The 13,921-nt window shown below is 39.3% G+C and overlaps 2 protein-coding genes across 2 annotated transcripts; one reads left to right on the forward strand and one right to left on the reverse strand.

The window, feature by feature from the left end:
• Positions 1–4,342: 4,342 nt before the first annotated feature.
• Positions 4,343–9,087, forward strand: LOC110727056. Its single transcript, XM_021906594.1, has 2 exons — positions 4,343–7,440; positions 8,741–9,087. Exon 1 carries the CDS (start codon positions 5,330–5,332, stop codon positions 7,370–7,372), a length of 2,043 nt encoding a protein of 680 aa, XP_021762286.1. The 5' UTR covers positions 4,343–5,329; the 3' UTR covers positions 7,373–7,440; positions 8,741–9,087.
• Positions 9,088–9,132: 45 nt separating this feature from the next.
• LOC110727057 (pectate lyase-like) lies at positions 9,133–11,743 on the reverse strand. The gene is made up of 4 exons (XM_021906595.1): positions 11,020–11,743; positions 9,921–10,572; positions 9,573–9,815; positions 9,133–9,426 (listed from the first exon to the last, which is right to left on the reverse strand). Exons 1-4 carry the CDS (start codon positions 11,247–11,249, stop codon positions 9,205–9,207), a joined length of 1,347 nt encoding a protein of 448 aa, XP_021762287.1. The 5' UTR covers positions 11,250–11,743; the 3' UTR covers positions 9,133–9,204.
• Between the last annotated feature and the right edge of the window lie 2,178 nt (positions 11,744–13,921).

Genomic DNA, 13,921 nt, shown 5'->3' on the forward strand with positions numbered 1-13,921 from the left:
AATAATAATAAGGTTACTAATATAGTATTGACCAAATGTATTGAAATTTGAAAAAAAAAAATATCAATAAAGTCAATTCTTGAATTAAAGGAAACAATGTTAAAGTGGAAATAATTACAAAGGAAAAATAGGATATAATTTGATTGTAGCCAAACATAATAAAAACTTTCCTATTAGATAAAAAAAATGAGAAAAAAAAGGAAAAAAAAGTTTTTGTAGTAAAATTTTGTATAGGAATTGATACGTGTCATTCCTATGTCAGGATATATTAAAGGGAAATTCTCAATAGTAACCCTCAATTTGTGCGGTGTAACACTGAAATGATAACCTTAATTAAGAATTTATTTTCATAGATAATCTTATTTTAATAAATAGTTAGTTAAAATTAACTATGTTTAGCTTTTAAAATTAAAACAAAAAAAGAAAAAAAACACCACCACCAACTAACCCAGCTAACACCTCCACAACTTCCACCCTCACCTTCACTCTGCCACCACCAGTCTCGACCCTAATCTAAACTCCGACCATCACGCGACCAGAACCCTTCTACCTTGACTACCGCTTAGCTAGAGCCCTCCGATCTCGACCACCGTGTGCCTAGAACCCCCAACCTCGATTACCGCTTTGTTCTAGTGAATCTCGCCATTGATGGGTTGCTCAAGCTTTTCCTATTTCAACGGAGATTGGAGAAAAAGTGTTAAGTTTTTCGGCGGAGGGATTTTGGGAATTTGATTATGGAGATTTGGACAGCGATGCTCCGACAGTTAGGGTCGCCGGCAGGGAAGCTATTCTGAACATTGACAGTGAAGGGAGAGGGGGAAGGGTGGCTGACTGGTGGATAAGGTGGTGTGGGTCGCTGGTTGGTGGCTGTTATTTATTGAAGTGTTTTTTATTTTTTTTGAAAAAAAAAAACTATCTATAGTTAATTTTATTGATTTCTGTTGTGACATCGCACATACATATCTAATTCTCATCAACAAATCGATATTTCATGCATGCAGATTTAAATAATATAGCTCCAAAAAAATTCTCATAACGAATGAAAAAAATAAAATCCAAATAACATATCAAATAAAACTCTTTTAAAGAGATATTTAAATAAAACCAAATATGAGTTACAAGTACACATTTGCAATGATAATCATATAATGGGTTATAAAGAGGGAAATTATATCGTTATAGACCAAATAAGAAACAAAACTTGATTTACATGGTATAAGTTTGGGAATTTTTGTTTGGCATTGTTTTTTGTTTTTAATTTTGTGTTTTTTTAAAAATCAAAAACTAAAAACAAGAAAAAGGTGTTTCCACTTTTTTATTGCCAGTTTTCTGAATTATCAGGATTTTAATAAGTTTGACTAATTTTTTTATTCATTATACGACACATCATATGATTTTGAAATAAAAAAACTAAAAAACATAAAACTACTACAATGTCAAACGAATATGCATATGTTACTAGATAGAGTAAGGATTTACATGGTATAAGTTAAAATATAATATTTTTTTTTTTTGGTATTAAAATTTCGGGATTTCTTTTAAGTAAGCACGTTGTCACGGGGACGAGTTTAAATTGCTCGTGCGGCGTTTGAATCCCCGAGGCTCGATTTAGACTAGCTTCCCCCATATGCGCAACAAGCTAATATATAGAGGAAACAACACGCAATTAATACTAACTTGCACCATAAACACATGCATCAATAAGGCACATAGACATAGCCACATAGGGAGATTGCCTCATTTGGGACTTGCTGTGCCATGGTGTCAGGGGAAACTGTCACTTTGCGCTCTAATGTAGATTCGCCAGTGAAGCTCACTCATATGGTAATAAAAGGAGGAGAAAAATAGTGTTTATGTCAAAGAATTTGGATTTCACTTTCCTTAGTTTGACATGGTAAAATAACCCAACCCAATCCGACCTGATTTAACAGGTAAACATTTCTGTCATAGATCAATCCATAATCCATTTAATGATACTCAAATTAACGAGGGAGCCCAGGTTACACAATTTGAGTAACAAAGACTGTTACTCAAATGACAATCTTGTAATTATTGGTCTTGAAATTCGTGCATGGCAGTCCATAGCTAGCAGTCCTTCCTTCTTCATCTCTCTCTTCTTCTTCTTCACTTGTCTGCAAGACTATAACAATGGTGGAATTCGTCCAAGACCACAACATAGATCATCCTCAACGCTACTAAAACTGCAACAAACTCCGACCCCAACACACCAATTCCGGTGGCTTCGCAACTGAATTTTACGAGAAACTCTAAGAAAAATATATAAATTAAGGGCAGGGTTAACTCTAAATGGTAGGCATTTTGTCATTTTTTTGTGAATGATCTCTCCATTGTTGAAAAATTGCAACCGCCATTGTCGAATAATGAAGATCTCAGTTTCTCCTTCTCAGCACGTTAACTCCATTTTCTTTACTTTAACCCAGGCTTGACTAATTTACCCCCCACCTTAGCTGGCGAAATGATTAGCGTGTCCCTTGAGTAAGATGGATTGGTACTCAAATATAGTACTCCCTCTGTCCCATAATTTTGTTCCTGTATTCCTTTTTCGATGTTCCAAAATGTTGTGCCTGTTTCTAAAAATAGCACATAATCATTACATACTTTTTATCTTTCCAATACAAACTACACATATACCCAACAAAATCATTACTTACTTTTTCTCTTTTTCATGCAATATTCTCTACTTTTATTATTCTTATACCGGCTATTTTACCAAATGCCACTGAGCAATTGCGAAATTCACCAAATGCCATAAGCCTTTTCTAAATACACCAAATGCCACTGACAAATAGCACATTGGCACCTCTTGCCATTAATGAGGTCTGGACGTTAGTTGGCCGTTAATTGACCGCACCATTTGCCACGTGTCATCTTCTGATTGGTCCGTTTCTTAAAAACAATTTTTTTTAAAAATGAATAAAAAAAACCAAAAATAAAAAATAAAAAAAAGAAAACCCCAAACCCCACCCACCACCTCAGCAGCCACCATCCCAGCCATGCCGCCGGGACCTGCACCGGCAGGCGTGTCGGCAGTCGCCGGCCCCCCTCCCTTTCCCCTCCTCTTCCCCCGTCACGCTTGCCAACAACAACCCGCAGCAACAACATCAACAAACAGCCACCAGTTCAACCACCGCAATTCACCACCCGCCACCAATCGCACCTCTGCAGCCCGCAATCAACAGATCGCCTACCGCAAACAGCAATTCGGCAACCAATTACTACAATTCCGGGATTTAATTGCAGCAATTTGGCAAAGAACATCTTCAATCTTGAACCCCAATTGAAACCCGAATGGTGCGCTCATGCCGTGCTCTCGAGATTCGTGGTGACGAACCACTAATACACCATTTAGGCACTGCATACTTCGGTGACGATGATGAATTTTGGTGCGTGCACATGAATTGATGGTTTTGGACCGTTGATCTTGATCGACTTTGTGATGAACGGTGATAATGGCGCATGATTGGTGTGGGTGTGAAACATGGGATTATTCCCATTGAAGTCCAAGCAAAATAGCGAAAGAGGAGGGGAGGGGGAGAGTTGTTTCAACGGCCGCCGGCGCGCCTGTTGGTGAGGATGCAGGTCACCGGCGGCAGGGAGCGGGTGGTGGGGTGGTGGCTGGGGTGGTTTCAAGGGTTTTCTGTTTTTTTTTTTTATTTTTGTAAAAAAAATATTTTTCTTAAAAAACGGCCAATTAGAAGGTGACACGTGGCAAGTGTTGGGGTCAATTAACAGTCAACTAACGTCCAGACCTCATAAATGGCACGGGGTGTCAATGTGCTACTTGTCAGTGACATTTGGTGAATTTAGAAAAGGCTTATGGCATTTGGTGAATTTCGCAATTGCTCAGTGACATTTGGTGAAGTAGTCATTCTTATACACTATTCTCTACTTTTTATCTTTCCAATAGAATATTGAAAAAATTGCCCGGAATAATCCCACCTTTGTCTCATCCGCCCAAAATAATCCCACCTTTCGATTATTTTTTAATAATCCGACCTTTATACCTATTCCGCTTTAAATGGTCCAAACCGGTCATCTAACTTGTTATTATAAGTTACTAGACACGTATAAGCCTATGATTGGTAAAAAAAAAAAAAAAATTTAAAATAAATAAAATAAAAAATAGAAAAAAATCAACAAAATTAAAAAATCCCAAGCCCAGATTCCGGCAGCCCTAGCCACCAGCCCCCTACCCATTTCAGGCCACCATCTCCCTTCCCCTCCCCGAATCCGACCACGAACTCCCTTCCCTTCCCGATTCCGGACACTCTTTCCCTTTTCCTTCCCGTTTCCGGCTGACCCAACCCCAGCACCAGCCCGCAAAATAATAAAAAAACAGCGCTAATGTTTCTCCTTCGCAAACGCAGTCGCCCCTCACCACTCCTTCGCAAACGCAGTTGCTACTCTCCCCGTAGCAAACACCAAACGAACCCACCATCACAATCTGTCGCCACTCACAACAACTACACCAACAACCGCTGACAGATACCACAAACTAGAGCAGCTGCTTCGACGCCCACAAATCAGCCCAAAATCGTAAATTAAACCCATCACAACCGCCATTCCTAGGGGAGAAGGACAATTTCGGTGGGTGGGCGAGGTAGAGGAGGTGGTTTCGGTGGGTGGGCTAGGTAAGGAAGGTGGTTTTGGTGGTGGATCTCCCAGAGAGAGGGTGGCCGTTGTTTTTTTTTATTTTTTTATTTTTTTTACTTAATTTTTCTGTTTTTTTTTTATTTTTTTTTAATTTTAGACTAATTGAGTGGTGACACGTGTGCAAACAATCCCAAGTCACAAGTTACAAATGGTAGTCAGTTTAGCCGGTTTCAAGTTAGTTGGGACCATTGAGAGTAGATAGGGTGTAAAGGTTGGATTATTAAAAAATAATCGAAAGGTGGGATTATTTTGAGCGGATGAGGCAAAGGTAAGAATATTCCGGACAATTTTTCATAGAATATTCCCCTACCGCCTCTATTCTCTTTAATTACCGTGTTTTTTGAGAAATAGACACCAAAAATATGAGATGGAGTCAATATCTCGAATTTTCTCCGAATTAACACCAACATTACACTCACGGAGTATTATGAAACAAAAAGAACACTCATTGAGACGACTCATACGGTCATACCCCATATATTTGACACAAGATCTGGCCCCCAAAATTAACAACTCCGCCATCGTACTTCTCAATTTCACAAATCACCGGAAAAACTCGTCAGAATCATCACCACTTCACCAACATCACTCCTCAAATCACTACAAAATGCTCTAGTACTTGAATCACTCAACCAAAGAACCCCAATCATATAAAATGCTCACCACCACCCAATCTCCGACCACCACCGTAATCTTCTCTCTCCTCCTCCTCCTCCTCCACCCCAGCACCTCCTCCCCAATCCTCGGCCTGGACTCCTTCCTAACCCAACAATTCCAACTCGACCCTCACGCATCCAACGACACTCTCCTCTCTCTCCCTTCCCACCTCAAATTCACCCTCTCCTCCACCGCAACCACCACCCTCGACCACCGCATCTCCTCCCTCCTCTCTCTCTCCCTCCCAATCTCCATCCACATCAAACTCGTCGGCCCCTCTTTCACCTCTTCCTCCGCCTCAACCCTCTCCTCTTTTCTCTCCGCTTCTCACTCCTCCTCCCCTTTCCACGTCATCACCCCCTTTGACTCCACCCTTCACCACCTCTCCCTCTCCCACTCCCTCCACCACTACGCCTCTCTCTCCTCCCCTTCTCTCTCTTCCTCTCTCTCCTCCGCCCTCCGCGCTTCTCTTGCCTCTTCTACGTCTTCGCTTCGGTCGTCGCTCTTCTCCGTCGCGTATTCTGTTGTCGATGAGATCATAGCTGCTGATTTCCGCCGGGAGAAGCCCCTTCATGGGTATACCGTCTATCTCATCAATCTCGGCGCCCAATCGAAGCCGTATGCTTATACGTATTCGGCTTCTACTGGGGCTGAATCGTCTTCGCCCTCGTTTACCAAGTGCTTGGGTTCGGTCTGGCAGAGTAAGGATAGGTACATTTGGGTTGATTTAGGTGCCGGGCCGGTGGATTACGGGCCGGGTCTTTCGGGTGATGGGGTTCTTCCTAAGGGTGAGTTCCACCCCCTTGCTGCTTTTCACGGGAAGGCGAAATCGGATAAGGCGGTGTTGGCTGATTTAGCTTCGTTGGTTTATAGTGCTTATCAGGTATTGCTTGTTCCTTCTTTAAGAATTCCTGTTCCTTTTGAGAATAACCTTGTTGTGCAGTTTATTCATGTTGTTGGGAGTGATAGTAATGATCATAATAGTTATGGGTTGGATTGGAAATTGATTGAGAACGCTTTGTCTGATGAGGGTTTGTTGCTTGGGGATCAGTCCTTGAGTTTTAAGAAGTATGAGATTAATTATAAGGAGTGTGCTTTGTGTTCTTTTGCTGTTTCCAAGTCAAAAAGCTCGTATACCAGTAGGTTTCTGTTTGATAACTATACTTTGATTGTGAGTGAGTATGTGGACTCGAAGAAGTTGCATCAGATACTGTCTGATTCGGCTGATGAGTTTAAGAGGTTGGCGGGTGTTCATGAGGAGGATGATTTTAAGAGGGTTATCCCGGTGTATGTATTCGATTTGGATGATAATACGTTGCTTATGCTTGATCGGTTTCATCAATCTGTTGCGTTTAAGGATATGGTGATTGCGATTAGGACAAGGAATACTCAGACTGTGAGCGATTATAGTTGTAATGGGCGTCATGTTTTTACTCAGACTAGAGAGCTTGAAAGGCCGATTATTGGATCAGTCTTGCAGAGTATGTGGGGTGTGTCTCCAACCCATTTGAGATGGAGCCCCAGGCATAATACCACTTTGGTTGATTATACTTGGAGTGTTGGGCAGACTCCATTTGGACCGTTCTCGGAGATTTCTTCTTTGTCGTTTGTGCAAAAGGATGCTGCTCGAAGGAATGTTCTTTTGACCACTTTGAATTATACGGTTTCGAGTGCCATAGAAGTCCTTCAATCTGTTAAGGCACATGGTGGGTATCAGAGGCTATTGAAGGATAACCAGGTTACTGAATTCTCACAGAGGTGGTCTCTTTTTAAGTATAAGCTGGATAAGATGATTACAGCGCTGTCCCATTTGGAATTTGAGTTGGCCTCATATTACTTGAGATCATCAGAACATGACTTGTATGCTATGCACTCAATTATCTATCGTGCATCACAGGAGTTGGATGCTTCACTTGTGTGTTTCACAGATCCACCAGTTCCATGGGCCTCTGTGTCTATGTCAGCTGCAACTTTTATCATTCTTTGTTTTGTTTATGCTAAAAGGGACAAGTTCTTCAAGAACAAAACAAAGCAGTTCTAAAGCATCAAAAGGGGTTGTAATATTGAACAGGATGAGCACATGTATCTCTATTGGAGGCAGGCTACCAGGTTAGAAATCATTACTCGATTTGAATAGACCTGTATTTTATTTTGAACAGTTTTCCTTTTCTGGGAACAAATACCGAGTAAAAATCTCATCTCAGTTTTGATATGTGCATTATTTTTTTTCTTTACTTTTCTGTTTGGGCTGAGGCTTGAATACTATCATAAGAAAAGTAGGGCATCATACACGAAAATGCAATTGTAATTTCCACTTCCGAGTCTCATTATAGCCAATGTTAGCAACAACAGTACTGTTATGGGCCTGACTTCAAATTCTTGCTTTCATTTTATGTTTTACTTATGTGATGACAATCCAACTGATATAATGGGTACAGTAATTACTTATAGCCTAGTATGCAAGAAGAAAACTGGTCATTGACTTTGCCCTTCTAGTAGGATCTGGCTGAGGTTTGCCCTTCTCTAGCTTTTGGGCATACAATACTGTTTTTTTAGTTTGAAGTCGAGTTCATTCGAGTTTGGAAACTATATGCTTTCCTGTAGTCTTAATAAAATTAGAGCATTTTAGGTATGCCATATAGGTTGGTGCACATATGTGTTAACGTCTGTTTTATGTGGTTCTGTGAAATTGTTGGGGGGGGGGGGGGTTGGCCTTGTTGTCTAAGCTCCTGTCTATATACATATTTCACCATATTGGACTGTTCAGAGCACTAAATGAACAATAACTCTGATGCTCAAATTCATTTTGGTTTCTGTTTCAGCAATATGGTAGGTTTTCAACGAGAGTAACTTGGTCGATTTTTAATTTTCAATCATCTCAACTATCTATTTGTTCCCCGTATGCTTAATTTCCTGAAGCATCAGTTGACTTTGGAGGGACAGTAACAGTAGCCTGTTCTTCTTTCCCTCTCCCCTTCCTTTTCTTCTCCTCGTCCACTCCCTTGATTCATTGGCCATTCACCTCTGTTGGATATTTTTCACTTATGCTTGATATCTCCAACCCTTCCTGTCCTTATTGATAGAGAGAACTGCATATCCTTTTTCAACTGTGTTTCTTATCACAGTGATGGATGTCGAAAATGATATCCCCTGGTTAAACAATTGGGATAGCGCTGAAATATGGAATATACTTGGAAACTGTTTGATTGATGGTGGGATAGAACGAAAACTGAATTAACTTACCTGTTGAATGTGTTTGCTTTACCATATTTGCTTGATGGTGGGATTGTAAGAAAACAAAACTAGCTTACCAGATATGTGTTTGCATTACATGTTTGCCTTAAAGTGGGATGAAAAGAATATGAAAGTAACCTTATGGTACAGAGTATGTGTTTTCATTACATGTTAGCTGTCTATGGGATGGAAAGAAAACAAAGCTAGCAGAGGAAATAAAGAGAGAGAGATAGAGAGCAGTCACGCCTAGGTTAATTGCTTACCAGATGATATGCTTGTTGATTCTGTTGCTGTTGGCAGATTGGTGATTGGATGGTGAGGTAGATGTCGACGATAGTAATTGTGATGTACAAACTCAATACTATGTCATTATATAAAGAACTTTTGGACCAAAACATTGTTACCTATAAATTGGTATGCAATTGGGTAAACCAATTCATATCAACTTCGCATATACATAAATTTGAATGTACATACAATTAATTATTATAATGGTTAATAAAATATCTCCTTTTTCATGCACATTCGATCCAATAATTCTTGTCTTAGAAAGAGTACTCTATGTTTTGTAAGACCAAACAAGAGAAAAAAGTGTATTAATTGCATAAATGTTGTAAAAACGAAAAACATATGTTACATCTAACAGCTTTTTCCAACAATACATCTGCGCTGACCCGCGAATCGGGTAAGCCTCCTCACGTATGTTCCAGGTTTTGATTTGATAAAATCTTTCTTGAAACGCCTCTGGTCTAAGGGGTGTCCTGATTCTACAAAGTAAGCTCCGTTCAAGAACACATCATTCTCTGATCTCCATATCCATTTTTTCCATTCTTCGCCAACAACATTGTTCCTGTTTGTGATCTGTTTCATTCAAATGAAAAGAAAATCGATGAATAACAAACTCGATATGAAACAAAAAACAATCAGCAAGTAACCTACATATGATTCTGAATTACTAATGCCTTGTTAATAGTATAATCAATGGTGCATTTGTTTGTGTTTCCTACCATTTTAGCTGTAGGATTTGGAGGAGCGATGAATCGATTGCCTTGGCTGATGATGGTGGGATGCGAAGTACCACCGATAGCATACATTATCCAGTGTGTGTAATCGTTGTTGAGAACATGGAAGAAACCATATCTACACCTTGGCATTCTTTGGACAAGCTCCTTTCCAAAGTGGTTAAATGCCAGTGATATTTGCATGATCTCATCCTTTGGATCAGTATCACTAGCACCAAACAACAGCACCTGTACAGTCATCCCATATTACAGTTAAATAAAAAAAAGGTGTAAAACGAGAAGTTAAACTTTACAAACTTTGACCATAGTTTTTACTAGCATGTATTTACTTACATGGTCGTGTCTGGTGAAATGGTTGTTAGAAAGGGTGATGGCCGTAGAACCCTTAACGATGTCGATAAGACCATCTCTGCAATTCCACATAGAAAGATGGTCGAGCCAAATGTTGGTGGAGGCAAAGACGTTGATACCATCTCCATCATCAGCACCCCTAATGCCAACATGGTCATGTGTGTCCCTAATTAGTCCTCCAAGAGCAGGCTTAATGTCATGAATCTTAATGTTATGAATTATGACATTGTTAGCAAATTGGATGGTGATCCCAGCACCATCGGCTATCCGGACTTGTGCACCACGACCATCGATCGTCTTGTCGCTTGTCACCAATAGTTCTCCAGTGAGCACAATCCTCATATCCCTAGCAAATGTAATCCACAAGGGACCAGGTTGAAGCACCCCAAAACGGAGGGTTCCTGGCCTGGGGTTAACAACGTTGTCGTCAGCAGGGTCTGTTACAACATAATACGGACCGTCTTTTCCTCCGGTGGTCCGACGTCCAAAACCCTTAACACAATCCGCTAATCTTTTTCGGTCTTGAGCCCAATTAGCCTTGCACCTCCAGCAACGGTCAATTGGGTTTTGAGCCTTGCATGCACCCCTGTACCTACCTAGCCCTCTTCTTGTACTATTGGTTCCTTCTAATGACCTGCAAATTTGTCATTGATAATTTATGATCAAACTAAATTATGTCATGTACATTAACAAAGGATTTTCTTGATTATAGGAGTAATTTTTCACATGACTTAACAAGATTTAATTCCATAATAAAATCAACATCTCAAAATGACAAAATATAAATAAATAAATAAATAAATAAAACTACTAGTGATAATGTGCCTATCCTGCTAACCCGAGCTGAGTTAACTTGTGAGAGATTTCGGCCTGATAGGACATTTTCCTTACCCACCCAAAAAAATTATGTGTGATTCTACCCTCTAGGGAGCCCTAACTTAATATATGATATTATGATTAATTATTGTTGCATAGTTTTGATAACTATTGAAACTTTATGCATGAATACATCTACCTTAAAAGAAACATATAATAAATCGTATATATAGATGAAAATTTGGGAAAAAAAAAAAAAAATTACCGATGGACATGGTAGTTAAATTCATCCATAACTTCAGTAGGTTCATGATGATAGGCTTGTAATGAAGCATTATAAGCTTCAGCAAGTTTTCTCTGAAACCATTCATCGTGTTCATGCTGTTTAACAGTGTTGTTTCCTACAATGTTACCTTGTGTAGTAGGAATAATGGCCACCAAAATGGTTACAAAAATGAAAAAGGGGATTTTAATTTTATTATTTGCAAACTCCATGGCTTTTAATTATTGTTTGCAAAATCAATCTTCCCTTTTCTTATTAAAATTTAATAAAACTAATGGGGGCGACCTCTATTATTATTATTTTTTTTTTTTTGCGCAGGGCTCAGGGCACGATAGACCAAAATAATTGAATTTGTTAAGCACTCAACATGGTCCTGCCCGGCCTATGCACTCTTTTTTTTCTTCTTATTTTGAAGGTATGTATATTTACACTTTTATTATTTTTTAAGATCTTTGTATAAGAATGGATGATTTGTTATATATTGCCAGAAAGAAATCTATTATAAGGATTGTGCATAATCATAAAATAAGGAATGTGCCTAAAAAAGTGGTATACCACATTTTCCTCTAATTTTCATTCCAGTCCTATATTTGATAGCAAGCCACAATCTAATACAAAATTTATCCTATTAATAGGCTTAGTGTTTTTTTGATGTCAAAAGTTAATAATAGGATTTGACTATTCTACAGTTAGGGCTATGAATTCATATGCTAGTAAGAAACAAGGTTTTTTCAAAAACATTGGTTAAAAGTTAATTGTGATTTTTATAGTTTAATCTAAATTTTTTATTTCTTGTTGGGGTGAGATAGATAACATTGATTGTTTCCTAGCATTTCCCTATTATATAAGGGTCGGGAAGAGGTGAAAGAGTAGTGTCCACATAAAAATGCTTTTTCACTGCTATTAAGTTCACAAATATTAAACAAGTTAATTGTTTAAAATATCATAAACTCCTAATGACAAACAAAAAATATACTACATATAATCAATGACACATTAGCAAAATCACTAAAGTCCATTGTTCATCTTCCTCGTGGAATAGGAAGTTTGGGAAATCGTAATTTATCACTCAAATTCATAAGGAGATCTACCTTTATAGGAATAGGTCGTCTCTTATTACATTTCTCTTTTATAGCATGATAGGATTAAAAGTGACTGTTTGGTTAGCAGTCACCTTATAAGAACTTTGTGTATTTAGAAATAATCGTATCTTTAGGGTATCATCTCTACCTTCGACTTGGTGCACAATTAACTTTCACTTAGCAAGTAGCTAGCTACTAGCCTACTACACCAATTTGGCTAGCCCAAGTAACAAGTAGCCGCCAGCCCCCCCCCCCCCCCCCCCCCCCCCCCCCCCCCCCCCCCCCGTCTTTCCAATTTGGTATCGTTAAGTTGGATGTTGTATTTGAGGAAATTCAAGTTTATAAGTCAGGGGTTATCAGTGTCATTTTACCCAATAAGCGAGGGCAGCTTTATCATTTTAGCTGCTTTTCTTTACATTTTATATTGTTAAAATAGAGAAAAAAAAATGTGGAGGTTCTCTCTGTTGTATTTAACCCCTCTCATATTTTGCATATTTATATCATGGCAAAAGTGTAACCAATTTAAATGCATGATATATGGGTAGTGGCTCTAATTTTGGTACATTAAGGTCACAACAAAAGGTGGATGATCACAATCATGGTAATTTGAACTTTATGTACTGGACATGAGAAGGAGAGAAAAGTTCACATCAGGTACAAATTGAGGATAGTGGAAATCTAATTATTTTTTTATCTTAGCCAGGGCTATTTGATCTTCATGTGTTAGAGTCTTTAAAGATTGGAGATGATTAATATTGATGAGTGAAAAAGAGGAACAAAGGGTTTTGTAAAACTGTTAATTGAAGTAGCGGTTCCTGAATGAAAATGACCGCTACCTTTAGGGCTCGGTTTTTATTACTATAGTTTTCATTTTTTTTTGAAAGTTACACAATACATGTCAAATAAAAATAAAAAATTTTATCGTCAAACTTATTGAAATCATGAATATTTAGTGTTTGGGTCCAATTTCACCGTTATTGGGCCTGGTTCGCAAATGATATAATTCAAAGCCCAAAAGCAAGGTTCAACCTTCCAGCCCAAGTGCCAAGTCAGTCATTGGTCCGGTTAACGTGGCAAGCCCACTTGACTTCAAGGGCCCAAGTCCTCTAATTGAGCAAAGGTAAAAAAGTCATTACTCACATCATTATACATTCATTCACAATCAGCCTTAAGTATTAAATTCTCTTGCATAACTCTTTCCCTCTACACTGCACTGACTTCGGCATCGGAAGGGCCTTCCTCGGCATAACCCTCGGGGCCAGTTTACGTGTGTTTGCTGTGTAGGATCCCCTCGGCCCAGTCATCACTTGGACCGAGATTCATCTTCTCCCATCAAAAAGGGCCTGTTGAAGGTACCATTGTTTTCATCCGAAACAATTTGGCGCCGTCTGTGGGGAAGATACACAAAACTTTAAGCCAAAAATCTACCAATCTTAGGAATAAGCATGACTAAGAGTGGAGAGAGTACCAAAGGTGCTCAGAAGAAAAATGTTCCCACCTCTTCGAGGTGGGACGAAGACTTGATCACAGTGAGGGAACATCGGCAGATTTCCTCTTCACCGGAACCAGCTGCTTCATTCTTAAAAGCTTCCCATTCTCTGAAAGGGGACGCTTAAGAGTGTTTTCCGTCTCACCACACTCGCGAGCCGGCAAGCTCGTCTAGGCCGAGTGGGTCTAATGCAAAGAGCCCTCCACCATAGAGTCTACACTCTCGGTCCCAACCAAAAGAGACCCCACTATCGGGGCCCTTTACGGAGGAAGTGGCAAGGGCCGTAGCGGTCTGCGTGGAGTTCCTTAAAGCC

The sequence above is a fragment of the Chenopodium quinoa genome, unplaced genomic scaffold (assembly GCF_001683475.1).
Source record: "Chenopodium quinoa cultivar QQ74 unplaced genomic scaffold, ASM168347v1, whole genome shotgun sequence".
Classification (NCBI taxonomy): Eukaryota; Viridiplantae; Streptophyta; class Magnoliopsida; order Caryophyllales; family Amaranthaceae; genus Chenopodium; species Chenopodium quinoa.

Coding starts and splice junctions, on each gene's coding strand:
- LOC110727056 (XM_021906594.1), top strand. CDS start 5,330: ATGCTCACCACCACCCAATCTCCGACCACCACCGTAATCTTCTCTCTC.
- LOC110727057 (XM_021906595.1), bottom strand. CDS start 11,249: ATGGAGTTTGCAAATAATAAAATTAAAATCCCCTTTTTCATTTTTGTA. Junction 10,573..11,019: donor TTTAACTACCATGTCCATCG/GTAATTTTTTTT, acceptor ACAAATTTGCAG/GTCATTAGAAGGAACCAATA. Junction 9,427..9,572: donor CAAATCCTACAGCTAAAATG/GTAGGAAACACA, acceptor TGAATGAAACAG/ATCACAAACAGGAACAATGT.